Here is a 25134-nt window from a genome sequence, read left to right as displayed (position 1 = left end):
GCGCCACTGCACTCCAGCCTGGGGGCAAAGTGAGACTCCGTCTCAAAAAAAAAAAAAAGAAAAAAAACCTCATTAGCACTTCTGTGACTAGCTAAACAGGGTGGAAGATGGAGATAATGCTGACAGGACAAGGAGAGGGACAAAAAATACCAATACTTGGGAAAAGAGACAAAGATTTAGGTCTGAGGCCAACTACGCTCTCACCCTTGGGCAACTGAGCTCACATCTGTAGCCAAGGTGATGATTTACAAATATCTCACAAAGGAGTTCTGAGAGAGATGCTAATCGTGAGGTCTTGGAAATGAGCAAAAGAGCTGGCTCTAACCAGACAGAGCTAGGACCCCAAAGGAGTGGGTGATGAAAAGGAACAGGCAGAGATGTGGCATATGTCCCTTCACCACCACTTACTGGCCATGTGACTCTGGGCAAGTGTGATCACTTCACTGAGCTCTATTTTCTCTATTTGTAAAGTGGAGCCCAGAATCATTCCTACCTGGCATGGCTGTTATGAATTATGTGAGGCCACAGCATAGAGTAAGTCCTCAGTAAACACTAGCTGCTTTTACTAGTATCGTGGTTACTGTATCTCACTGTGTCTCCCTCCTTTCAAATACACACAGAGATTCTAAAGGCACAAGCCAAATCTCTGGGCCCAGGAAACCAAGAGGCTGGGAATAAGCACCTATAAGGAAAGTCTTGGAAACCTAGACATCTGAGAGTCTTTCAACCCAAGTTCCTTAGGCCTTTACGATTCCAAGGACATCTAGCATGCTTCAGGATTGACTTAAAAAAAAAAAAAGTTCCATGGACTTCTGGTCTCCTCTGCCCACGCTGAAGGATGGACACCTGGCCTTGCATACAAACTCAGAAATGCCCTTTCTGTAGCCCTATTTCTCTTAATGATCCCCTTAGAACTCTGTGGCCTAGAATTCACATACACTCCTAATTCCTCTTAAGTTTGTAGTCTCAGGAAAATGAATCTCACACAATTCCTAACTCCTGGCTATAAAGACTGTGCATTTTCTTGGCCTGGGGCTCTCTGCTCTAAGCTTCCTAGAGAGAACACCTGTTTGTTAGTTTTTGTTTTCTATTTTTTTGAGGTGGAGTCTCGCTCTATCGCCCAGGCTGGAGTGCAGTGATCTCAGCTCACTGCAACCTCCGCCTCCAGGTTCAAGTGATTCTCCTGCCTCGGCCTCCCAAGTAGCTGGGATTACAGGCGTGCACCACCACGCCTGGCTATTTTTTTTTTTTGACGGAGTCTCACTTTGTTGCCTAGGCTGGAGTGTAGTGGCACGATCTCGGCTCACTGGAACCTCTGCCTCCAGGGTTCAAGTGATTCTCCTGCCTCAGTCTCCTGAGTAGCTGCGATTACAGGCACGTACCATGACACCTGGCTAATTTTTATATTTTTAGTGGAGGGGGCGTTTAACCATGTTGGCCAGACTGGTCTGGAACTCCTGACCTCAGGTGATCCGCCCACCTTTCCTCCCAAAGTGCTGGGATTATAGGCATTAGCCACCATGTCCCACCTGTTACTTTTTTCACTATGTTGGCCAAGCTGGTCTCAAATTCCTGATCTCAAACGATTTGCCCACCTCAGCCTCCCAAAGTGCTAAGATTACAGGCATGAGCCACTGTGCCCAGCCAAGGGAACACCTGTTAAATCCATTCATTCAAAGTCATCAACTCATACTATGTCTACAGCACTGGTTAAAATTAATAGTAGAACCAATACCACTATTGCTGTTGCTACTACTGACGATAGCAATAACGAATGGCACTTTCATTCAGAATGAAGGATACTGTTTATTGAGCATTTACTATGTGCCAGACACTATGCTAAAAATATGATTGCTTTTCATCCCTGTTTTAATCCTGTTTTAGCGTGCTCATCTTGCAGGTGAGAAAACAGATTTGGGAAGGTGAGGTCACACACCCTAAGTGACAGACACCGTTAAGCGACACAGCTGAGATCTGAATCCAGGCTCTGTGTGCCTCCACTTTTTTTTTTTTTTTTGAGATGGAGGCTTGCTCTGTTGTTCAAGTTGGAGCGCAGTGGCATGATCTCGGTTCACTACAACCTCCACCTCCTGGATTCAAGCAATTCTCCTGTCTCAGCCCCCACCAGTAGCTGGGATTACAGGCGCGCGCCACCACACCTGGCTAATTTTTGTATTTTGAGTAGAGACGAGGTTTCACCATGTTGGCCAGGCTAGTCTCAAGCTTCTAAACTCAGGTGATCCACCTGCCTTGGCCTCCCGAAGTGCTGGGATTGCAGGTGTGAGCCATGGTGTCCGGCAGGGAGGAATTTTTTTTTTTTTTTTGAGATGGAGTCTCGCTCTGTCACCCAGGCTGGAGTGCGGTGGCACGATCTCGGCTCACTGCAAGCTCCGCCTCCCGGGTTCACACCATTCTCCTGCCTCAGCCTCCTGAGTAGCTGGGACTACAGGCGCCCGCCACCATGCCCGGCTAATTTTTTTTTTTTTTTTGTATTTTTAGTAGAGACGGGGTTTCACCGTGTTAGCCCGGATGGTCTCGATCTCCTGACCTCATGATCCACTCGCCTCAGCCTCCCAAAGTGCTGGTATTCCAGTAGTGAGCCACTGCGCCCAGCCAGGGGGGAGCTTTTTACCCACAACCTTTTATCTCTCCAATCCCAAGTCTCTCTTCTTCCCTGGCTTTCCAGATCCCCTTCAGCATCTGCCACTCAAAGCTAGGAAACCTCATTCCCTTGTCTGTCTTCACTTGAACTGACTGCCAAGATTATGAAAATGCCCTTCAGGCCATCTCCACATCTAAAGATCATTTTCCAAGGCAGAACAGGCCTCACTGAAGTCACAGAACTTTTGTCTTTCCTGCCCTCCCAACTCCACCTGGCACTGGATCAAACGGTAAAAACTCTGTGGTACCCCCGTTTGATAACTTAGTCCTGTAGTTTTCAGTTCTTGATGAGAAAGAAGAAAGACAGTGATTCCCATTAGGGACAGAAAGTCAAGAATGAAAATAAATAAAAATAAAAATAAGTCAAGGATATGCACCCCAGTCAAAAACACACACAGTGGCCTGGGCAGTATGCTTCCTCCTCTGCAAAGTAAGGATTATAAAGCTGCTGAGATGTAGGGAGATGATGCATGTAAAGCATGTGACAGAGTGTACTCATAGTAAACATTCAGTCTGTGGCTCAGTGACGGGTGTTTTCCTCTCTTCTCCAGTAGAGTCGAATCAGCCTGCCCCTCCAGCCCTACCCTGACATTCTCAATCGCTGTTGTTTAGGCCTTGCAGCATAGCCAGAGGCATCTGGGACAGAGAGAAGCCTTGTCTAGTCCTTTCCCCACTCCAGAGTACTGCCAGGACCCCAGGGCTAAGGGACACAGCTTCTTCTCTGGTACTGCCAGGGGACATGACAGAACAGCCCCAAGGGTTGGGCTCAATGCAGGACCTTGTTCTGCTGCCGAGAAAGGGGAGAGTGGTTTTGGACAAACGGAGGCTGATTCTGGGGAAATGTGTGTTCATGTGTCTGTGTGGTGGTGGTGGGGAGGGCGGGCCTCCCATGACTGAGAAGCATCAGTGAGTACTGGAACTGGACCAAGGAATTTGTGCAGCCTCAGGCCCCTTGGGGTGAGCCCAGCTGGGGCTACAAATAATGGGTGGGGATGGAACTTCTAGTTTCCTGCCCAGATCAGAAAAAGCCTGGCCCAGAGTGGAGGCACAGCAGAGGCCTAACGAATACCTGCACAATTGAACCCAGATGGTCCCCTGGAAGGTAGTGGTGTACTCTGTCTCAGGTCCTAGCAGAGTATACTAAGCAAGAGCACAAGTTCAACAGGCAAATTTGCTGGATTCAAAATCTAGCTCTGCCTCCACGACCTAACTCAATATAATTGTGGGCCAGTCCTTTAACATCTCTGATCCTTGGTCTCTTCTGTGCAATGGGGACTGTAAGGCCTCTACCTCACAGGGTTGTTGTAAAGAGTCAATGAGACAATCATGCAAAGCGTCTGGCATGTGGTAAGTGCTCAAGTACATTTTAACTATTATTGTTGTTGCTCCTGGTTGAATCTAGGGCCCATGCTGTTTCAGGGCTGGTGGGAACAGTTCACGTACAAAAGCACATCTGGGCCTTCCCCTTAAGATTCCCGACAGGGGTGAGGAATTTCATACAGTTATTTACCAAAAACAGACACATCTCTGATTCCTTGGAGCTAGATGTACAACAAGCAATGATGAAATTCTGGAGGTGGGCGGATGGGGGAAGGGGCTGGGGAATGCCAAGACGCCAATGGCTGCTTCTCACCAAGCTGCAAACCTGGACTCTACAAACATGGAGAGGTCGAGGAACGCTGTGCGTATAAATGTCCTCCTTGGCTATAGTGGCAGAAGGACAGAGCTGGCCAGGTGACTAGAGCTAAGTAGGTCATGACCCTGGGTCCTGGCAAATTACAGGCACCAAACGAGACTGCCCTAAGAGCAAACCCATTTTTATGTACTGGCCTGGTGCAACAATTGGAGTAGCCTCAGGCACCAGTCAGAGGGGCTAGGGTTTGGCTCTAAACATGACCTTCTCTGCCTCACCCCAGCTCACATGGACACAGGGGAGTGCAGGGGGCTCACATTTTTGTTTGATGAATTGTCAAGTAGAGCCTGAAAGTGGAGGGTGGAGGAAAGGGCTGAGCTCTGGTGACTCACTTGCCATTGCCCCTCCTGACCTCAGTTTCCCCACCCAGACTGAATGAGCCAGAGAGAGAGGAGTTTAAACCTGCTAGATATGGGGACTGACTCAGAATAGGAGGTGGGAAGAAAACGCAGGAAATGTCTCCCAGGAAGCTACAGGACAATGGAGGGAAGTGGAATTCAGCTCCCCTGACTCCCCTAGTCTCCTCCCTCCTGTCCATAGGAACAGCCTTCTGGTCCAAGTCAGCATCAGAGGAAAGGAGAGGACCAGGGTTATTGTTCTAGCTCCAAAGAGGCAGGGAAGACAGCACCTGGAGAACAAACAGGGATTACAACAAGGGGCAACCTGGAACCTCTTCTTCCCTGTTCCAGAGACCCTTGGAATATTGCTTTTCTGTTTCTAGGTGTTGCGCCTCATGTCCTACTTCCATGAAACTGATGCTGGCTGCCTGTGCTGGAGGACTTCCCTATACCTTCCCAGCTGTCTGAGAGGAAGCGATGACCTAGGCCAGGCTTTCCACAGCTATAAGCCCCGACTCCCCACTTCTAGTAGGTCACACAACAGTATCCTCACCAGCTTCCCGGGCCTACCCAAAATCAGCATCAGCATCAAGACAAGTGGTTCTCCACTGGGTGCACACAAGAGTCAACTAGGGAGCTTTAAATCTCCAGGGATAGGACCTGGGCTTCACATTATTTTTAGAAAGGCCCTGGCGGATTCTAACACAAAGCTAGGGACATACTCACCTAGGTCAGCGCTGTGCTACCTGACCTATCTGAGCAGGAAGCAGGCAACTGGGCAGCTCTGACCCACACCCAAGGTCTCCCTGGAGAACTGGAGGAAGTAGTAAGGTTGGTTCAGTGGGACATGGAGATACAACCCACAAAAAAGCAGGGGATCTGCCTCACTGTTCAGCTCTCCAGGTTTGAAGGGACCAAGCTAAAGAAGGGCTTGGAGACAGGCAACTCTTTTTTTTTTTTTTTTTGAGACGGAGTCTGGCTCTGTCGCCCAGGCTGGAGTGCAGTGGTGCGATCTCAGATCATTGCAAGCTCCTCTGCCTCCTGGGTTCACGCCATTCTCCTGCCTCAGCCTCCCAAGTAGCTGGGACTACAGGCGCCCGCCACCATGCCCGGTTAATTTTTTTGTATTTTTAGTAGAGACGGGGTTTCACTGTGTTAGCCAGGATGGTCTCAACCTCCTGACCTCGTGATCCGCCCACCTCGGCCTCCGAAAGTGCTGGGATTACAGGCGTGAGCCACCATGCCCGGCCGGGAAGACACGCAACTCTTTTTTTTTTTTTTTTTTTTTAGATGGAGTCTCACTCTGTTGCCCAGGCTGGAGTACAGTGGCGCAATCTCGGCTCACTGCAAACTCTGCCTCCTGGGTTCACGCCATTCTCCTGCCTCAGCCTCCCAAGTAGCTGGGACTACAGGTACCCACCACCACGCCTGGCTAATTTTTTGTATTTTTAGTAGAGACGGGGTTTCACCATGTTAGCCAGGATGGTCTCAATCTCCTGACCTCGTGATCCGCCTGCCTCGGCCTTCCAAAGTGCTGGGATTACAGGCGTGAGCCATGGCACCCGGCCAGGCAACTCTTAACTGGGGACTAGTGAACCAACTGAACTCAAGAGTTGGTTTGTGGAGTAGGTGTGCATCTTTTTGGGGAGGGTGGGGAGGAGGGGAAGATTTTCTAACTGGTCCATCCCACTAAATATTAAGAACTCTTGCCCTACAATAATGTGCTGGGCCTCTCCCAAAAGAAAGTAGTATGCTTGGCTGTGGCTCTGTCTTCTTTGGCACATTATTTCAGAGCCCAAGAAGTACCTGGAAAGTACCAGAACAACTCCCTCACTGTCCAAATGGGGATCCTGAGACCCGAGAGGGTCAGGCAGGACTGACCCAGGTCACAAGAGGTGTTAGTGGAGAGCTGGATCTACAACTCTTGGGTATCTCATGTCTCACAACAAATGAATCATCCAGCAGGGCATCACCTCTCACACTGCCTGGTGAACCTGGGTACTCGTTCCCAGGCCCATATCCTCAGGATTCTGATTTAGTAGGTCTATGGGGGGCAGAAATCTGGATTTTAACAGTCACCTATCCCCAGTGATTCTGATGATGATGCAAGTTTGAGAAACACCAGGGAATGGGAAGGCCATAATAACCAGAGAAGAAACAAGAGTATGAACAGCTCCTTCTTTGAGGCAGGTCTCCAGGCCCAGAAAGTAGCACCTTCCTTTACAAATGAGGCAGGTGGGTTCTACTTAAGGGTAGGAGTGAGACAGGAGGCACCTGCTTCTTAGTCTTAGAGCCCTTAAGTCTACTAGAAAACAGGCATTCAAGACTACCAGAATTTACCTCTGTGATCACTTCTCTTTCAAGTCATGCTTTGCTCCAGTCCTGGCAGGCTTCCTGCTGACTCTGGAACACACCATGGCCTTCCCTCATTCTAAGTTTTCCTTTCCTCTCCACCCATTTAAGTACCAGCTTGTTATTCTCACCATCTGATATGGGGCTATGGATAAAAACCTTGATTCATATATTCATTCATCATTCAATTCATTTCACAGCACTTCTCAACCCTGGCTAGGCATTACCACCAATATCCCACTGCAAACCATCTGGGAACGGGCCTCAGGTTATTTGTATAAAATGCAGCATGTCTTTCAAGGGCAACGTGGTGAGAACAAATATTTTATTTTATTTTTTTATTATTTTTTTTTGAGACGGAGTCTTGCTCTGTCGCCCAGGCTGGAGTGCAGTGGCACAATCTTGGCTCACTGCAAGCTCCGCCTCCCGGGTTCACACCATTCTCCTGCCTCAGCCTCCCGCGTAGCTGGGACTACAGTCGCCCGCCACCATGCCCGGCTAATTTTTTTGTATTTTTAATAGAGACAGGGTTTCACCGTGTTAGCCAGGATGGTCTCGATCTCCTGACCTCGTGATTCACCTGCCTCGGCCTCCCAAAGTGCTGGGATTACAGGCTTGAGCCACCGCGCCTGGCCTGGAGAACAAATATTTTAATTGCATATACCTTTAAACTAGCAGTTCTGCAGAATCTGAGGAGTTCATCCTAGAGATGTTTAAAGGGTACTCATTACATCACTGTTTGTAAGAGGAAGACCACATGTACCATGTGGAAGAGTCTATGGGTCAAGAGCTCTAAAGAACTCTGAAGTCAAATTTGAACTCTATCTCTTATCAATTGTGTGACCCACGGCAAGTCATTTAATATCTCCAGACCTACAGTCTCCTCTGTAAAATGGGGGAGTAACAGGGGAGTACAGAGTTGTTGTGAGGTGTAAATAAATACTTAACGAGATACAGATGTATGTGCTGAATATGGAATGATCTTCAAATCATATTGGTAAGTGAAAAAACCAATATGCATGTTTGGCCATATGTATTAAGACAAAACAATGACAAAGTTCAAAGGAGAATATGTATGCATTCATATATGCAGGGAATTTATCTCATAAAACATAAGGAAATGAGAACGTGAAGTCTGGAAGAAAAACCTCGCTTTCACCTTTTGTACTATCTGATTTTACTACAAGATCTGAAAACAAAAGCAAAAACTAAAAATACTCAACTTACTAAGTACTACTGTTAATTGTGATATATAGCTAAGAGTGGCACCCAGTGGTAATCCAACTGCCTGCTCAGCATGGGGCAGTGGGGATGTGTGACGAAGCTGTGTAAGACACTGGCCTGCCCCACAGGAGCCCCCACTCTAAAGGCAGAGTCATAACACAAACAGAACTCCTGCCTTTAGTGTTAGAGCGGTGGGGAGTGTGGCAGGGGTGAGAAATGGCTGAGCTCCGAGGCTGCTGCAGCTGAGTTGGGTTCTTATTGCTCTTTGTCTAGAACTAAGAACTTAACTGCCAGACTAGGAATTAAGCTGATGTGACCCCTGGCCTGAGTAACCGCCTCCCCCTACAATCATGCTGCTTCTGTGACTTCCACATAAAAACTCAGTAAAATAAGGGTGACTGTTGCTAAGGCAGGCGGGCCTGGGGAGATGAGGGAGGCCAGGCAGCTGTGTGGCTCCCCAAATCCCAATCCTAGCAGCCCATGCTTGTTTCCTCACCTGTAAAATGGGGCTAATGACAGGACCTACCTCATGGGGTTGTTGTGAGGACTAAATGAGTTATTGACATTAACAACTGACAGTTATTAAGTGTTTACTACATGTCAGGCATGCAGGAAGCTACACGTGTTAATTCACTGAATCCTCACAACTACCCTAGAAGGTAGATATAATTATCATCTTTTTTCTTTCCTTTTCTTTTTTTTTTACTGAGGTTACATACTTCTCAGGATATCATCTTGAATTTAAGATGAGGAAACTGGCTGGGTGCGGTGGCTCATGCCTGTAATCCCAGCACTTTGGGAGGCTGAGGTGGGCAGATCATGAGGTCAGGAGTTTGAGACCAGCCTCACCAACATGGTGAAACCCCGTCTCTACTAAAAATACAAAAATTAGCCAGGCGTGGTGGTGCGCAGGAAACTGAGGCACAGAGAGGTTAAATTACTTGGTTATATGGCAAGTAACAGAACTGGGATTCAAACTTAGACAGTCTGACTTGAGAGCCACGTAAGAACACTGCTTTTTTGTTTGTTTGTTTGAGACAGAGTTTCGCTCTCGTAGCCCAGGCTGGAGTGCAATGGCACGATCTTGGCTCACTGCAACCTCCGCCTCTCGGGTTCAAGCGATTCTCTTGCCTCAGCCTCCCGAGTAGCTGAGATTACAGGCGCCTGCCACCATGCCCAGCTAATTTTTGTACTTTTAATAGAGACAGGGTTTTGCCACGTTAGCCAGGCTGGTCTCGAACTCCCGACCTCAGGTGATCTGCCTGCCTCAGCCTCCTAAAGTGCTGGGATTACAGGCGTGAGCCACTGCATCTGGCCAAGAACACTGCTTTTAAAGTTAATAAACAAGTAAAGACAGTACTTGCCTTGCTGTAAGGGCTCAATATGAACTATTATTCTGAAGAAGAAGGTGCAAAGAGTTAGGGTGACTAATTTGGACAAACTGCATGGAGCCCCTTGATGCCCTTCCCAGCTAGCTTTCGGGTATCCACTACCCTCCCTCTTCTTTGGCCTCCATCTCTCCCATCTGTCACTGGGGCCAACAGCTCCCCATCCAGCCCTGTGGAGGCCCAGACAGCCAGAGTAGCTTCAGCAGTAGCCCCTGATTCTAGCCTGACTCCTGTCTACAACTGGGGCCTAAGGGACAGGTCTTAGAGAAGCCTGGCTCACCCATCCCAATGCCAATCTCAGAGGACACAGAGTGCCTCTCTAATAAGTACTTAGGGAACTGACAGGATGAACTGTATCTAAATTCAAAACTCTATGGAAGCTGCTTATGCTTTAAGTCCAACCTACCTTTGAGGGTAAAGAATAGTATAGGATGACACGAATTTTGGAAGAGTTCTCAAATTCCCTCCTAGCCCTGATATCCTGAAGCTTAAGAAATTCATTACTGCTCACCTTCTATACCCCTTTCATAATGACTTTCGTCTGTTCCTTTCAGCAGCCCACATAAGCCACTTTACATGATCTTCCTGTTATGGGGAGTTTCCAGTTTGCATTGCCTTCTCCCATAAGTCCACTATGCCATGCCTGAGGATTTATGGCAACACAGTCCCAGAAGACCCATGATGACAACTTAGGAGGTAAGGAACTCCCCACCCACCAAGCCTAGAACCCACGTTTTTCAGCCCCATTGTTGGGTTGACCTTCTTAGCCATGTGACATCTGTTCCAGGTCTCCCTCCTGCTGTGCTCCCATCTCTAAGGGTGGAGACTCACCAGCACTGTTGGCCTCCGACTCCAGCAGATGGATGTCATTGCAGTCTGCCAGTGAGTGCTCCAGGCAGAGTTGCAGGAAGCGGGCCTGGGTACGGGTGACCCGTTTCAGAAGTGACAGCAGGGCCACTGTCTGCTCACACTCATTCCAGCCCTTGAACCAGCCAGCGAGGATGCCCACCTGGTCTCGGAACATCATGGTGCCGGGCCTGGGGCCAGGGTGGGGGGACGGCGGTGGCGAGGGCCAGCGCCGTCACATGGTCCCGGCTCTGGCCTCCTGTTACCTTTCCCCTGAGGGCCAGGGCTTAAGGACGTTTCTGGGCGTGGTGGCAACGGTTGTTGGGGGAGGAGGAAGCCTGCTCACATGGGGGGAGGTCTTGGTCCAGCCACGCCTCTCCAGTTTCCTGAAAAAGGAAGCAAAGGGGTCAAACAGAAAGAAGGGGCTGAAACTTGCCTGGTGAGTGTGGGTTGAGGGGGCATGAAGGCCTCATGCCTTTCTCTTTCAGGGTACTTGCTCTGCTGAGCTCCTGGAAGAAAGATGAAGCCAACACCAGATATTAAAGCTACTTTCACCCAAATCTTCAGATCCGGAGAAAAGGCATGACTGGGACTTAGATGCCTATCCCAGAGACCAAGGAGATGTTGGCCCTCACACCTGGCTGTCATAGTGTCAAAGGAAGCGGATTTAACACATAAAATATATTGGAAAGATTTTTCAGAAGTGGGAAATAGTAGGCTGCAAATTATGAGAAAAGATATGAAGTGATGGCGATCTGGCCCAAGGTGACATGACTAAGCACAGCACATCTCTGACCTTGCTGGTTTCTGGCCACCTTCTCTGAGAGCTGGACAGTGTGACTGCTAACCTACTGATAGGACTCCAAGGGCTCTTTAAATTACTTCAAGCTAGACCCACAATGCTGGGTAGAGGATGGATGGTGGGGTAGTGACCCTGGTGGAGATCTCAGGTATGCAGCCAGCCATCTGATTAGTAACTGGCTGGGTATCTATCAGGTGTGGGCATGGACAAAGGGCTTTTCAAAGATCACCAACAGGCTGAGGGAATCTCACCCTCTCTAACCCAGCTCCCTGACTCTGGAAAAGGCACAGCTCTGATTTACCAGATTTTACCCATCTCTATTCTGAGGTGAATCACTCCCTGCCCTCTTAATTCCCCTGAAGGCTGCTCCAAACCTAAACTCTCTGGTTGGGAAGTCCCCCTGCCTTCCAGAGATGCCAGCTTGTCTCAGGCTCCTCCTGGGGGGAAAGAAAATGCCAATCTGAGGGGAAGAGGACAGATCAAAAGTCAAAAACTCACAAGCTACAAAGTGTCCAAATTCCCCTCTTAGGCAGGAACTAAAGAAAAGTTATTTCAACTGGGCAAACAACAGACCTATTTTTCAGTTGGTTGGTTTCTGGACACCACTCCGAAGGCTTTTTCTAAGTGTCTCGAGCTCCAGATCTCCACTCAACATTTCTTCCATCTGTCTGTCTTGCAACCAGTGCCCTTGGCTCTATCCTCAAACCACATTCAGCTCCATCCCCCTCTGGCTGCCAAAGGACTAAGGTTCCCTAGACTGAGAACTTCATACAAAGACCCATTGAACCTACTGGGCTCAGGTCTAAGGGAGCTACTCACATCTCTCTGAACTTCCGTGCGCTTGCTGAGGAGGGCTGTGGGGTGCATTAGGCAATAGCTGTGACTTGCCTCACAGATCCCCTGTGGGACCCCTAAACAGATTGAACTGGCCTGGTTGCCAATCCCTTTGGATGTAAGAAGCAGGAAAGGTATGAGGGAAAATGAAACCTTGCTCCAAGTTAAACAAGCGTCCAGCAATTTTTTTAAAAGGGGAAATCAGATGTCACCTCCCCGGCCTAAAATTCTCCAATGACCTCCGATTGCACTTAAATAAAATCTAAACAAGGTCAGGCATGGTGGCTCTCACTTGTAATCCCAGCACTTTGGGAGGCTAAGGCGGGTGGATCACTTGAGGTAAGGAGTTCAAGATCAGACTGGCCAAAGTGGCGAAATCCCGTCTCTACTAAAAATACAAAAATTAGCCGGGCGTGCTAGTGCACACCTGTAATCCCAGCGACTTGGGGGGCTGAGGGACGAGAATCGCTTGAAGCTGGGAGGCGGAGGTTGCAGTGAGCTGAGATCGTGCCACTGCACTCCAGCCTGGGTGACAGGGCAACTCTGTCTCAGAAAAAAAGAAAAAAAAAAAAAATCTAAACAAATTCCAAACATCTTATCTTCACCTACAGAGCCCTATAGGACTCCTGTGGCCACTCCAACCTCATCTTGTACCAAATTATCTCTTATTCAGTGGAACTGTCTTCCCCTAGAAGCTGGCTCCTGTCATTCAGGTCTCAGCTCACTGTCATTTCTTCAGAGAGAGCTTCCCTGACCATCCAATCTCAGGAGTTACTCCTCCAATTATATTAACACTATTTCATTCCTATACAATTTAGCACTCTCAGGTATCACCTTATTTATGTTTCTCTCTACTGACCAAAATGCAAGCCATACAGTCAGCCAGTGCCTACAACAGTGCCTGGCACGCAGAAGGTGCTCAATGTATATTTATTGAATAAATAAATAGCTATAGAAGGTGAATGTGGAAGCCACACTTGGGATTTCTATAGCCCTGGGGGGAAAGAAGATAGAAGGAACAGCTCATAGGATGGTAAAGGGATTTGAAAACCTTGTTTTAAGAAAAAAAAACTGAAGGCGCTGAGATTTCCTCTGGGGAAGAGAAGACTCAAGGGGAATGGCATAACTGACTTTGAATATCTGAAGAGGTAGCACACAGAAAAGAAATTATATTTGTTCTTTTACTCTAGAGGAGAAAAGCAGGGTAGATGACTCTAAGGGAGTGACAACATGGGATATAGGAAATGCTGAAAGTCAAGAAAATTCAGTTCTAGTCCTGCCCAAGCCACTGATTCACTTTGATCACGGAGCTAGTCTGTTCTCTTCTCTAGAATGTAGGATAAGGAGCTGGACTGGGTGAGACATGACAAATAGGTTTTACCTCACAGGCTAACTCCAATCGATTGGTAGTGGCTGCCTGGAGCACTGCGATGAGAAGAATCCTGAAGAAATGAATGGGAATATCCATTAATGGGGAATGATTAATAAACTGGGGCAGATCCCACATTGTACAATATAACATATCTATTAAAAACATGCCTAATCTGGCCAGGCGTGGTGGCTCACTCCTGTAATTCTAGCACTTTGGGAGGCTGAGCAGGCAGATCACTTGAGGTCAGGAGTTCGAGAGCAGCCTGGCCAACACAGCGAAACTCCATCTCTACTAAAAATACAAAAATTAGCCGGGTGTGGTGGCGGGTGCCTGTAGTCCCAGCTACTCGGGAAGCTGAGGCAGGAGAAACGCTTGAACCCGGGAGGTGGAGGCTGCAGTGAGCCGAGATTATGCCACTGCACTCCAGCCTGGGTGACAGAGCAGGATTCCATCTCAAAAAGAAAACAAGAAAACAAAAAAACAAAGCTATATACAATGTTTGATCTGTAACTACTTGGAGGGGTGTCCATAAGCTACATAGTAATATGTACAATATAATGTCGTTTTTTAAATTAAAAAAAAGCCACATACAAAACCCCTTATATATCTTATATATGAATATTTATGTCTATATGTGTATAAATGTATAGAAGAATACACTCTCGGCTGCTAACACTATCTTGGAGAAACGGGGATTATTAACACTATCTTTATATAACTTTGTACTACTTCACTAGTTGCAAGTGAATACATATTACTTTTGTAATTTTTAAAAAAGAATTTAATTACAAACAATTTTAAGGCAGCATACTTCCTGACTCAGTGAGAAAGAGTGCTGTGATTAATTATCAATGTTTGCCCTGGATACAGGGTGGATGAGTGGTAGCTCACACGCCTAAAAAAAATCGGTTTTCCTTCCCAGCTCCAGCATTTTGTGGCTTTCAGTCCCAAAGAGGCAGCAGCTGCTTCAACATAAGGAAGAATTTTAAAATAACGCATCTGTCCAAGAATGGAACTGGCTGCCATGTGAGGAGGTAATAAGCTCCCTGGCTGCTGGAAGTGGTCAAGCGGAGGCTGGATGAACATCCCTTGGGAGTGGGAGGGATTCCTTCACTGGGTGGCAACTTATAAGATAGAAGGACATGTTACTATTTCAGAGGGAACATTTGTGACGGGAGGTTTGATATGCCAACAGCATTTACAGCAAAAAAATGACCAAATCCACAAACAGACCAAAGTTGTGCACACTCTTTCCCATAAATTCTTTTACTGGGTTGTTACTTTTCCTAAGCAACAGGACTGTTCACCCCCCTCCACCCACCCAATAAGCTGCTGACTAAACATTAATCCAGCTTTTCCCCCCAGGCCAAATGATAGAAGCAAAGCTTTGGGACATAATAGGGTCTCAAACATGATGCTTACAAGGCCAGGCTTTGAACAAAGCAGGCCAACTGGGACTATGGTGAGTTGGAAAGTCCACACCCGGTCTAAAGGGAGAAGTCACTATCCACCTCTTATCAACTGCTACCATGAAGGAATGTGGGTCCAGTATTGTTACGCCTTAGGTTGTTTTTTTTTTCCCCCTAAAGAGGAGCCAGATATCTGGATTTTAAAGTAAAATCCCCCTAATTTCAAATGTGGGAAATGAATCACATTGAAACAATAGTGAACAACTACACAGAAGAAGACATACCTGTGGTCCTTGGAACAGATGAGCACAAACTAGAAAAAGACCAGAAGTCTGCTAACTATCCCTCCCTTGGGCCTCTCTGGTTTATACCTTCAAGCCACCCCACTGCCCAGGGAACATGACTGGTGGAGAAGATCTAGTGATGGAGGATGATTCTGACAGTCTTCAGTAAATACTGGAGGCTTTAGTGAAACAGTTACTTTTAAGATTTCACTGTTAAAAAAAAATCATCCCTGAAGGTAGGGTTCCTATGTCTTCTGGATGAGAGAAGGATGCTTTGTGTTCGGTCTAGATGTTAACTGGAGAGGACTGGATGGCCCTCTTCCATTAAAGGGCCAGAGGCCGCCTGGTACTTTCTATCCCATGTGCTTGGCTGGAGTGAGAGAGGGAGACCTGGGTGAGGCATCTCACTGTGGCAGCATCTTACTGTATCGATTTCCATCTTCTAGTATCAACACCCTGGGTTCCCCTTGGAGAAGGAACTGTCTTTCTTGGCTCCAGAAGTGGACATGGGGTAAAGCCTGGCCAAGGATAGTCCTCTCTGGATTTTTGCTGGAACTACTAAGGAAAATAAGTTCTTGGTTAGGGTTGCTCAGATTATACATCGTCTCATGATGTCACCAGTTGCCACCTCTTCTATTTCACGGTGGAAGCCTGCTTCAGAATGAAACTAACACAGATGACAGCAGAGTCAAGAGATGGGGGAGGGGGAAATGGAGATCTGTTCACATGATTTAAAACCTAGATGCAGCTAGCCTGAAGCCTCCCCCTTGTGGCCCACTCTTTTCAGTTACATAGATGAATAAATTCCTTTTTGACTTAGGCCAGTTTGAGTTGGGTTTCAGTTAAAACTGAAAGAGCCTTGACAATTCCCATGCAAAACAGAATGCACTACTGGTCTGGTCTCTTTGTCCTCATGTGACCAAAAATGACTCCTTGCCTTTGAGGAAAGACACAAGAGGGGAGCCTCTACAACAAAAGTCTCTCCAACAGCCCAGCAGTATTGCCACCATACTTGAAGAGGTCCAAGTGATCTTCTTGGGAAGCCCCTACCACCTCTAGAGGTGGGAAATGAGGTTAACAAAATGGCTAAGACGGCTGGGTGCAGTGGCTCACACTTGTAATCCCAGCACTTTGGGAGGCCTGGGCGGGTGGATCGCTTGAGCTCAGGAGCTCGAGACCAGCCTGGGCAACATAGTGAAACCCTGTCTCTACAAAAATTACAAAAAAATTAGCTGGGTGTGGTGGCGTGCACCTGTAACCCCAGCTACTTGGGAGGCTGAGGCGGGAGAATCACTTGAGCCGGGGAGGCAGAGGTTACAGTGAGCCAAGATCGTGCCACTGCACTCTAGCCTGGGTAACAGAGTGAGATCCTGTCTCAAAAAAAAAAAAAAAAAAAAAACCCAAAGGTTCCAGATCAGCAGCCTGGGCAACATGGCAAAACCGTTTCTACAAAAAATCCAAAAGTTAGCTGGGTGTGGTGGTGTGCACCTGCAGTCCCAGCTACTTTGGGAGGATCACTTGAGTTCTGGAGGTCGAGGCTTCAGTGAGCTGAGATCGGGCCACTGCACTCCCACCTGGAGAAAGACTGGGCACGGTGGCTCACGCCTGTAATCCCAGCACTTTGGGGGGCCGAGACGGGCGGATCACCTGAGGTCAGGAGTTCGAGACCAGCCTGGCCAACATGGTGAAACTCCGTCTCTACTAAAAATACAAAAAATCAGCTGGGCGTGGTGGCAGGTGCCTGTAATCCCAGCTACTCAGGAGGCTGAGGCAGGAGAATCGCTTCAACCTGGGAGGTGGAGGTTGCAGTGAGCTGAGATTGCGCCACTGCACTCCAGCCTGGGGGACAAGAGCGAGACTTTGTCTCAAAAAAAAACAAAAAACCAAAAACGCTAAGATGTTCCAGGACAAACTGCCCTCTGGGCTTCTTCTCTGGCCCCAAACAGTGAGAAAAGGCCCATATGCCCATAAACAGTGCCTCTGGAGTCCACAGCTCTCTTCATTCAGAAGCAGGATGGTGGAGTCAGTCAGACCTGGCTTAAATCCTGGCTCTCCTGTTACACTTACTTGCCGAATTGACTATGACAAGTAACTCTGTTTCTTCCTCAATGAAGCTTGTTAGAAGAATTAAATGAAACAATGTATTTAAAAATACCTAGCATGATGCTTTTTTCCTCCTCTATACTTCATTTCAATAGCAAGCATGATGCTTAGCGTGTCTTCATATATCATACATTGTCAGGCCCTTTGCCAACAGCTTTCCATAGATAAGCACATTTGATTCCCAAAACTCTATTTAAAAAATATATTACATACGTATAAAAATATATTATCATTTTACAGATGGAGAAACTGAGGCACAGAGAAGTTAAGTCACTTTGCCCAACACTGCACACTAAGCTGAGATTTTCAAGGCCAGGCAGTCTGGCTTCATAGCTCTTGCTTGCTCTTAACAATGCAACAAAGCTGGGCATGGTGGCTCACACCTGTAATCCCAGCACTTCGGGAGACTGAAGTGGGCAGATCGCTTGAGCCCAGGAGTTTGAGACCAGCCTGGGCAACAAGGTGAAAGTTGGGCCTAAGGGCCCTTTAATACCAACATCTCTGGATAAATAAGGGGATCCTATCTGCCTTCTTACCCATTCCTAGTTCTTTTTACAGCACGACCTAGGCCTTTGAGAACTTACACTTCATGAACAAGGTAACAGGCTAGTTACCTAGGGTTAACTCACTTTCATAACCTGAGAAGAGACTGTCAGAAGCCAAGGGAGCACAACTTCTAAGAATCAACCATTATTTCCAGAAACTCCTGAAATACGTACACAAAATATGTATACCACTGCATTAGCAGAGAAAGAGGTTTTTGTATGAATGGTGCTGGGGAAGGGAGGCAGAGGAGAGGAGAAGCCAGGCAGGGCCTCCTGGAAGATAAGCACAGTATGGGGAGCTCTGGGAAACTCTGGAATAGAGAGGAAGCTAGCGTTCTTCCTCCCACTCCTAAATGTCTTGACACCCCTTCCCCTCAAAAAGTTTATCCTCCGCTTCCTTTCCCTTCTTTACACTTGTTTTCTCTCACTTAGGAATGTAAACAACTCCTGTAGATTCAATTATCACCTCTCTGTGGACAACTGAGACATTTTTTGAGTCATCTTTGACTTCTTTCATTTCCCAAAGGCCCAGTCATTAGGTCTTGATTTCTTTTTTCTTAATGTCAGCTACACATACCTTCCTTATCTTTCCCCAAACCTAAGTGGCTCTAGAACCAGACTGCCGGGTTGGAAATATAAGCCTGCCACTTACTACCTGTGTAATTTTGGGCAAGTGATTTCACCTTGCTGTGCCTGTTTTGTCATCTGTAATGTGGGTGTAATAATAGTACCTACTGAGAAAGAAGACAGAAAATAATAATAGTGCCTACTCTCATAGAGTTGCGAGGCATAAATGACTTGGCTATTATCATTATTCTAGATTCCTCTCTTTCTCTAATCCCATCATCAAGTCCTGTTTTCTGTACACCCAAAATATATCTGCTTCTTTACATCTTCACTACCACCACCACATTCATGTCACCATTTCTCATCTGGACAAATGGATTGTCTCCTAACTTTCCTTCCTGATTCTGTCCTGACCCTCTGTTTTCCTCCCAGAAACCAAAGTGAGCTTTCTAAAAAAATTAATCAGATCATGTCGCTGTCTTGCTTTTAAAAACTCCCTTTTAATAGTTTACCAGTCCCCTAAAATGAAAATAGAAACTCCTTACTGTGGCCCTTAGGCCGCAAGTAATCTGGCTTCTGTCAGCCTTTCCAACCCCTCACCCCTCTCCCTCACTTAGGCTTTAGCCACACTGGTCCTTGCTATTCCCTGAACATATCGCAGGGCTCTTGCACCTGCTGACCTCTCTGCCTGAAATGCTCTTCCCCAGACCGTCACAAGGTTGGTTCCTTCTCATCAATCAGATCTGGGCTCACCTGTGCCCCATTCTGCCTCATCTGCCCAGTAGGAAGGAGTCTATGATATCATCATCAAGAGATGTTTCTTCAAAGGCTGCAGCTCTTCCAAAAACACCTAGACTGTAAGATCCATGAGAGAAGGGAAGACTGTAGCTATATTATTCATTGCTACATCTCCAATTCCTAGCATAGCACCTGGTACATAGCAGGCCCTCAATAAATATCTGTGATGAATTTCCCCACCTTGCAGAGGTCCTTTTTCTGCATGTAACAATGCTTAGATTAGAATGTTCCACTCCCAGATCTTCCCACAACTGGTGCCTTCTCATCTTTCTGGTTATCAGGCTCAACTGTCACCTCCCAAAAGAGGCCTCTTCTGATCCCCCTGTCTACTACAGTGGCCACTCCCACCCTCTCCTTCACACTGTTTTATTTCCTTCACAGCATAAATCACTCTCTGATTTTTTTGTGTTTCCTCCCCCCATCAGAATATAAATTCCGTGTATTTCAGGACCTTGAATGTTTTATTCACTGCTCTGTCTCCAGTACCTAGAATAGTGCCTCCACACATTAATGAATGAGTGCAGGCTGGAGATATTTGAGACTTGCATACTCCATACACTGCTGTTCCGTAACTTGCCCTGAACCCGCTTCTATTCAACAAGTTTACACTAAAACAAACAAACAAAACAAAACTCCACTCACAGCAACCCTACTTAACTCTCTTCCAAAGTTCTGTGTCTTGGAAACCTTAAACTGTGGTGAGGGTATTGCCATTACTCCTGGATTCTGCTCCCTTGAGGCCACCATCAAGCCAGGCTGATCACCTCATATCACCCGTGATATCCCAAAGCAAAGTGTGGTTGAGTCAGACCAGCCATAAGCTCTCTCTAGACCCAAACAATCACAGAGCAGAGAATGACTGGGGCTGGGGGACAGTGGGGAGGGAGATTGCCATCAATGCTCAGAAAGTTCACGGGATGGAATCACAGGCCTATTTGGCTCAGCAAGCCAGAGACTGAGTTGCAGGGTACAGAACCCAAAATATGTTTCTAAGGATCTTCTGGCATAATCTCACATCTATTCAAGGAAGAAACTATTTTCAAACTGGGACTCTCAAGAAAGAGTTCTCTTTCCACTAAGGCTTTCCAAGGAGGTAGGGTTAAAACCTGGGGCTGCTGAGGACCATCTTTGTCACCCAAAGCAGAAGCTTGTTGAGGATGAAGCTAACTCAGTGAAGAAATGGGAGGAGATGACTGAGAAAATTATTTGAACACCTGGATGCAGCTAGGTCTGAAGCCAACCTAGCTCTGGACTTTCCAGTAACAAAAGCCAATTAATCCCCTGAGCTAAGGTTCTATCACTTTATGTTTTTAGAGTTCTGGCTGATATGAGCTTTTTTTTTTTTCTTTTTTCTTTTATTCTTTTTCTAACATTGCAATTATGGGCAAGGCATTGTTCTAAGTACTTTACATGTATTAACTTATTTAATCCTCGTAACAATTCTATGAAGTAGAGTATCATTATTTCCTTCATATTTTTAGCTGTGGAAACTAAAAGACCAGGGAAGTAACTTGTCCTAGGGCACAAAACTGGTGAGTGGTAATGTGGGATACAAATCCTGTCCAGACCCAGGGTCTGCATACCTATCAACTACTGCCCCATTGCAGCCAAACCTATCTTAACTAAAAATCCAACTTTTTGACCCAAGGCACTACCATCTTGGAATGGACAGTGCCCACAGACCCTCTATTAGTCCTACCTGTCCTTAATCTCATCATATGCAAAATGAGGATAATGGTAGTTTACTTACCTCATAGGATAGGTAAACTCCTACCCCCTATGAATACATGTAAAGCGCTTAAACAGTGCCTGGCAGTTAGAAAGCATTCAAAAACCAGTGGTCATTATTATTATTACTCTGTAGGTCACTAAAGTGCAGCTGGCAAATACAATGCAAATGGAGGAAATCTGTCTTCTTTCATCTCTATCTTTTGGGTGAAGAGAAGAGATACCATGGGTGACAGATGAGGAGGCTTCGTCTTTGACCCACTGCTTAAGCTGTTTCCTCTGCCTGGGAGGCACCATCATTGTCCCAACTCCCATGGAACACTACCCAGCCCAAATACCACCTTTTCTGTGAAGTCTTTCCAAATAAAAGGCTCCCTCTCACTGCTGAATTTCTACAGCATATAATTTGTACCTCATTTTCTGCTCTGTACATGCCCAAGCCCCCTACTGGTATTGTGAGCTCCCTGAAGGCAGACCCCAGTATTTACCCTGGGGTCTCTGTTTCCCCTTCTGGGCCCTAGAAACAGAATCCCTTGAAAAAAGTTGAGAGCTCTGTGGAGGCTCCAGACTTAGCAGCTGAAAGGGGCTGCTAAGAGAAGCCAACCAGGACGGGTGAGGCAGGTCACCAGGCAAAGGACTTGGGGTAGCTCAGAATCAGGAAACAGCACAAAGAAAGTCGCTAAGACAGGAGCAAGTAGGGCAGGAGAAAAGGCAAAGGGTGCTGTGTGGAGAAAAAAAGGGAGGTGAGAAGAGAGGAGGGGGCAGGGAAGGTGTGCTAAACCTGAATGAGGGGTGAGATCTGAGGAACTTGGAGATTTCTGGCCAAATGCAGAAGGAAGAGCTGCTTATTCTCCAGTGATTTCCAATAACTTACAAAGGGTAGATCCCACCTTGTGGGATTCAGAGAAGAACAAGACACATCCCGTACTTTCAGAGTTCCTAGTCCAGTGAGGGTGAGTGGACAAGTACATTAAAATCTACAAGGTTGAAGGTGGGTGGTGTTCTAAGAGGTACAATGTGGATGGAGGGGTCTTGGCAGTAAGACACAGAATGGAAAGACCTCCTGAGGGTGCCTCAAGGGGAGGGTGCCTATGTGAAGAAACAGATGGACAAGAAGAGATGGATATGTGTGTTCAAAGCAGCAGCAATTTAAAGAAGCACCAAAGGCTGGTAGTGGGCTGGAGGGGTAGCCAGAAAGAGAAAGCACTGAGGAAGATCTGAAAAGAAACCATTCAAAAGTAGAATCGGAAATAACTGCTCAGAGGATGGAGTAACCTTGTGGAGAAGCCAAGATGCTTTCAAGGTAGGTAAGAAATCTTTCTGGAGGATGGGTACTTTGTAAAGGGGATTCCTAGGAAACAGGAAAGCAGCAGTGGGCAGTAGGGCAAAGAGGCACACCCTGAGGCATCTTTCAGGGGGCTTTTTGAGGGGAAAAGGAAATCCTCCTACAGGGCACTGGTTCTCAAACTTGCGTGTGCATCAAAATGACCAGGAGGGTTTGTTAAAAACTCTTGATTGCTGGGCCCTGCTCCCAGGCTTTCTGATTCAGTAGATCTGAGTGGGACTCAAGAATGTATATTTCTAACAAATGTGGCTGCTGCTGGGCCAGGAACCACACTGAGAACCACTGCTATAGGGAAAGGGATTCTTTGGTGAGGAGGTCCTCAAAGGGGAGAAGGAAGAAGGCTTCTGAAAGGGAAATGGGGAGAATCCTAAGTCTCTAAGGAGGGTGTTAAGGGTCTCTTGATCTCCGAAGGGAAGAGGCGTCTATGAGGATGGCACCTAAGAAAAATGGTCTGAAAGAAAGATCTCGGAGCACTGGGATTTCAAGGGGGCAGGGAAAGGTGTCTCTCAAGAATCTTTACAAGGAAACATAGAGGCTCTTGGGCGACGAGTCTGGAGAATGTTGGGGGGCCTCTGAAGGGATAATGGGAAAAGGGGGCCCCCTGAGAAAGGTCTCTGAGTTGACTTCAGAGGAAAGAGAATGGGGAAATGAGAGGGTGTAAATAGCAATTCTGAAGTTAGTGGGTAAATCTGATAGGGTCCTAAATAACGTTTCTCGGGGATGTCAGAAGTGGAATCTGAGGGAAAGTTCTGAGGAAGTCTCAGGAAGCGCTGGGAGTGGGTGGCTGATGGAGGGTAATTTGGGAGAAAATTCTCTAAAAAGTGTCTGAGGAAGGTGTGGTCTTCTGAGACTGGTCCTGGAGCGGGATGACAGACGGATCTTTTTAGGAAAAACTCTTCAGAGATCTCAGCTGAGGAGAAACCTGAATAAAGTCTCCAAAAGAGTATATGGGGAAGGCGGGGTCTTCTGAGAGAGTGTCAGAGGAGAGGGTTTTTCAGAAAGAATTCTAGGACTTTCTCAGAGCAAGAGCTCGGGTTATTTTGGGGGAAAATTAGGTGTGTGTGAGGGTCTTCTTCAGGGGATTCTAGAGGATTTAGGGGACCTGTGTGAGTAAGTTCAGGCAGGGATATCTCTAGAAAAGTCCCTTAGTAAGGCAGAAGTATTGATTCAAGGGGTTCTGGTGGTGTCAGGAAGGTCTTGGAGGGATTTCAAGAACATCCATCAGGAGGGCTCCTAGGGGTTGTTGGGGTCTCTAAGCTGTGTGTTGGGGGGGAGGGTCCTGAAAACCTGCATATCAGAGGGGTCACCAAGATAATCTTACGGTCTTACAGGAGTTGAGGAGGATCTTCAGAAAATTCCTCTAAAACCGGTCTGCAAGAGGGGATTCTGAGGTGTTAGTGAAGGGGAGTTCTAGGGGATCTGAGAGAAAAACTATGAGGAAAGTTTTCAGGATCCTTAAACAATTTTTGGAGCGTGTGATGTGGGGGACTGGAAAAGATGTGGAGTATGTAAATGGGATTTTGGAAGAAGCTTTTGGAATATGATGTTGAGAGTCCTCTGGAGATTTCAGGCAATTGCTGGAGATTTTTAGAATGAGTGGGGGTGGGGAAGGAGGTCCCGAGGAAGATCACTGGGCTACGTGAGGGTGATCTCTAGGGCATTTTAGGGTGGTGAGACCGAGGGGAGACAGGAGACCTCTGGGGGAGACTTTTGGGATCTGCGGAAAGGTCCAGAGGGATACGTGAAGGGGGAATGTGTATGCGAGATGGTTGCAATATGGTGGGGAGGGGGATGGGGTCTTCTAGGTGAATTTTTGGGATCTGGGGGCATTTCACAAAGTCTGTGAGGAAGATTCATTTTGGGGATTATGGGAAGGAGATCTTCAGGGAAGATGATCAGGGTCCGTCGGGGGCATTCTGAAAGACTTCTGGGAGGGGGACTCAGAAATGCAGGGGGTATGAGCGGAAAATCTCCAAGGAGGTTTCTGGAATGGGGTAAGTGGGAGGGAAAATTCTTAGGATCCGGGAGGGGGAAGCCGGGTGAGCCTGCTGGGCTGTGAGAGGCAGGGCTCCGGGGGAGAGTTCTGGAATGGACAGGGGTCCAGAGGGAGCCTTGGGGAGGTGTGCAGGGCTCGTGAGGGAGGCTCCTGGAGCAGCTATGAGAGCCACGCTGTGGAATGGACGAGGAGTGGCCTCCGAGGACTATTTCTGGAGACAGGAGGAGGACGGGGGCTTCGGGGCCAAAGGGCGGGGGTCTGCGAGGAAAGCTGCTGGGACCCATCAACGGCTCGAGGAGGCGGCCCCATGGGAGGGGTGGGTTTTGCGGGGACCCTTCAGGGCGCACACGGGGGATCGGCAGGGTTTCCGGGGCTCTCCGAGGCGGATGTACGGGGGGTCCTGAGGAGAGGTCCCCGGCCCGGCCCCTCGGCAATCCCGAGGGCATGAGGAAGATTTCGGAGGGAAGCTTCTGCCAGGGCCCAGGAGGGAGACTGGGGACGCGCGCGGGGCTTCTCCCGTGGGCCCGGCCCCCCGAGGCCCGCGTTCCGCACCCGCCCGCCGTCGCCGCCCGCGGTTCGGGGTCCCTGAGGGGGCGGGGCCGCCCGCGCGGCCTGGGTCGCCCTGAGGGGAGCCCCGCGCGCCCTGACCCGCCGCCGCCCCGCGCCGGCCCGGCCCGAGACTCACCGCCTGGGCCTTCGCCGCCACCGCCGCCCCTCGGGCCTCCTCAGGCCACCGCAGCCGCCGTCGCCCCCTCTCGGGCCCGCAAGCTCCCCTCCCTCCTCCCGCACCGACCGCCGCCGCCGCCGCCGCCGCCGCCGCCGTCGCGCTGCGTCACCGCGCCGTGCGTC

General features: G+C 48.0%; 1 protein-coding gene across 11 annotated transcripts in view; it reads right to left on the bottom strand.

The window, feature by feature from the left end:
* SAMD4B (sterile alpha motif domain containing 4B) overlaps window positions 1–25129 on the bottom strand; it is a 43233-nt gene extending 18104 nt beyond the window's left edge. For 2 of the 11 annotated variants that reach the window (XM_024237989.3, XM_054540397.2), the window contains exons 1-4: window positions 24971–25129; window positions 19172–19273; window positions 13520–13580; window positions 10488–10888 (exon numbers count right to left, since the gene is read on the bottom strand). In XM_024237989.3, coding sequence (XP_024093757.1) covers window positions 10488–10683 — 196 coding nt within the window. In that variant the 5' untranslated portion in view covers window positions 10684–10888; window positions 13520–13580; window positions 19172–19273; window positions 24971–25129. Of the gene's footprint in view, window positions 1–10487; window positions 10889–13519; window positions 13581–15203; window positions 15762–19171; window positions 19301–24970 lie in introns of all 11 variants that reach the window. The other 9 variants (XM_024237993.3, XM_054540396.2, XM_024237997.3 and 6 more) reach the window with 7 other exon arrangements.
* Window positions 25130–25134: the final 5 nt, after the last annotated feature.

The sequence above is a fragment of the Pongo abelii genome, chromosome 20 (genome assembly GCF_028885655.2).
Source record: "Pongo abelii isolate AG06213 chromosome 20, NHGRI_mPonAbe1-v2.0_pri, whole genome shotgun sequence".
NCBI lineage: Eukaryota > Metazoa > Chordata > Mammalia > Primates > Hominidae > Pongo > Pongo abelii.
This window is presented reverse-complemented; position numbering and strand designations above follow the sequence as displayed.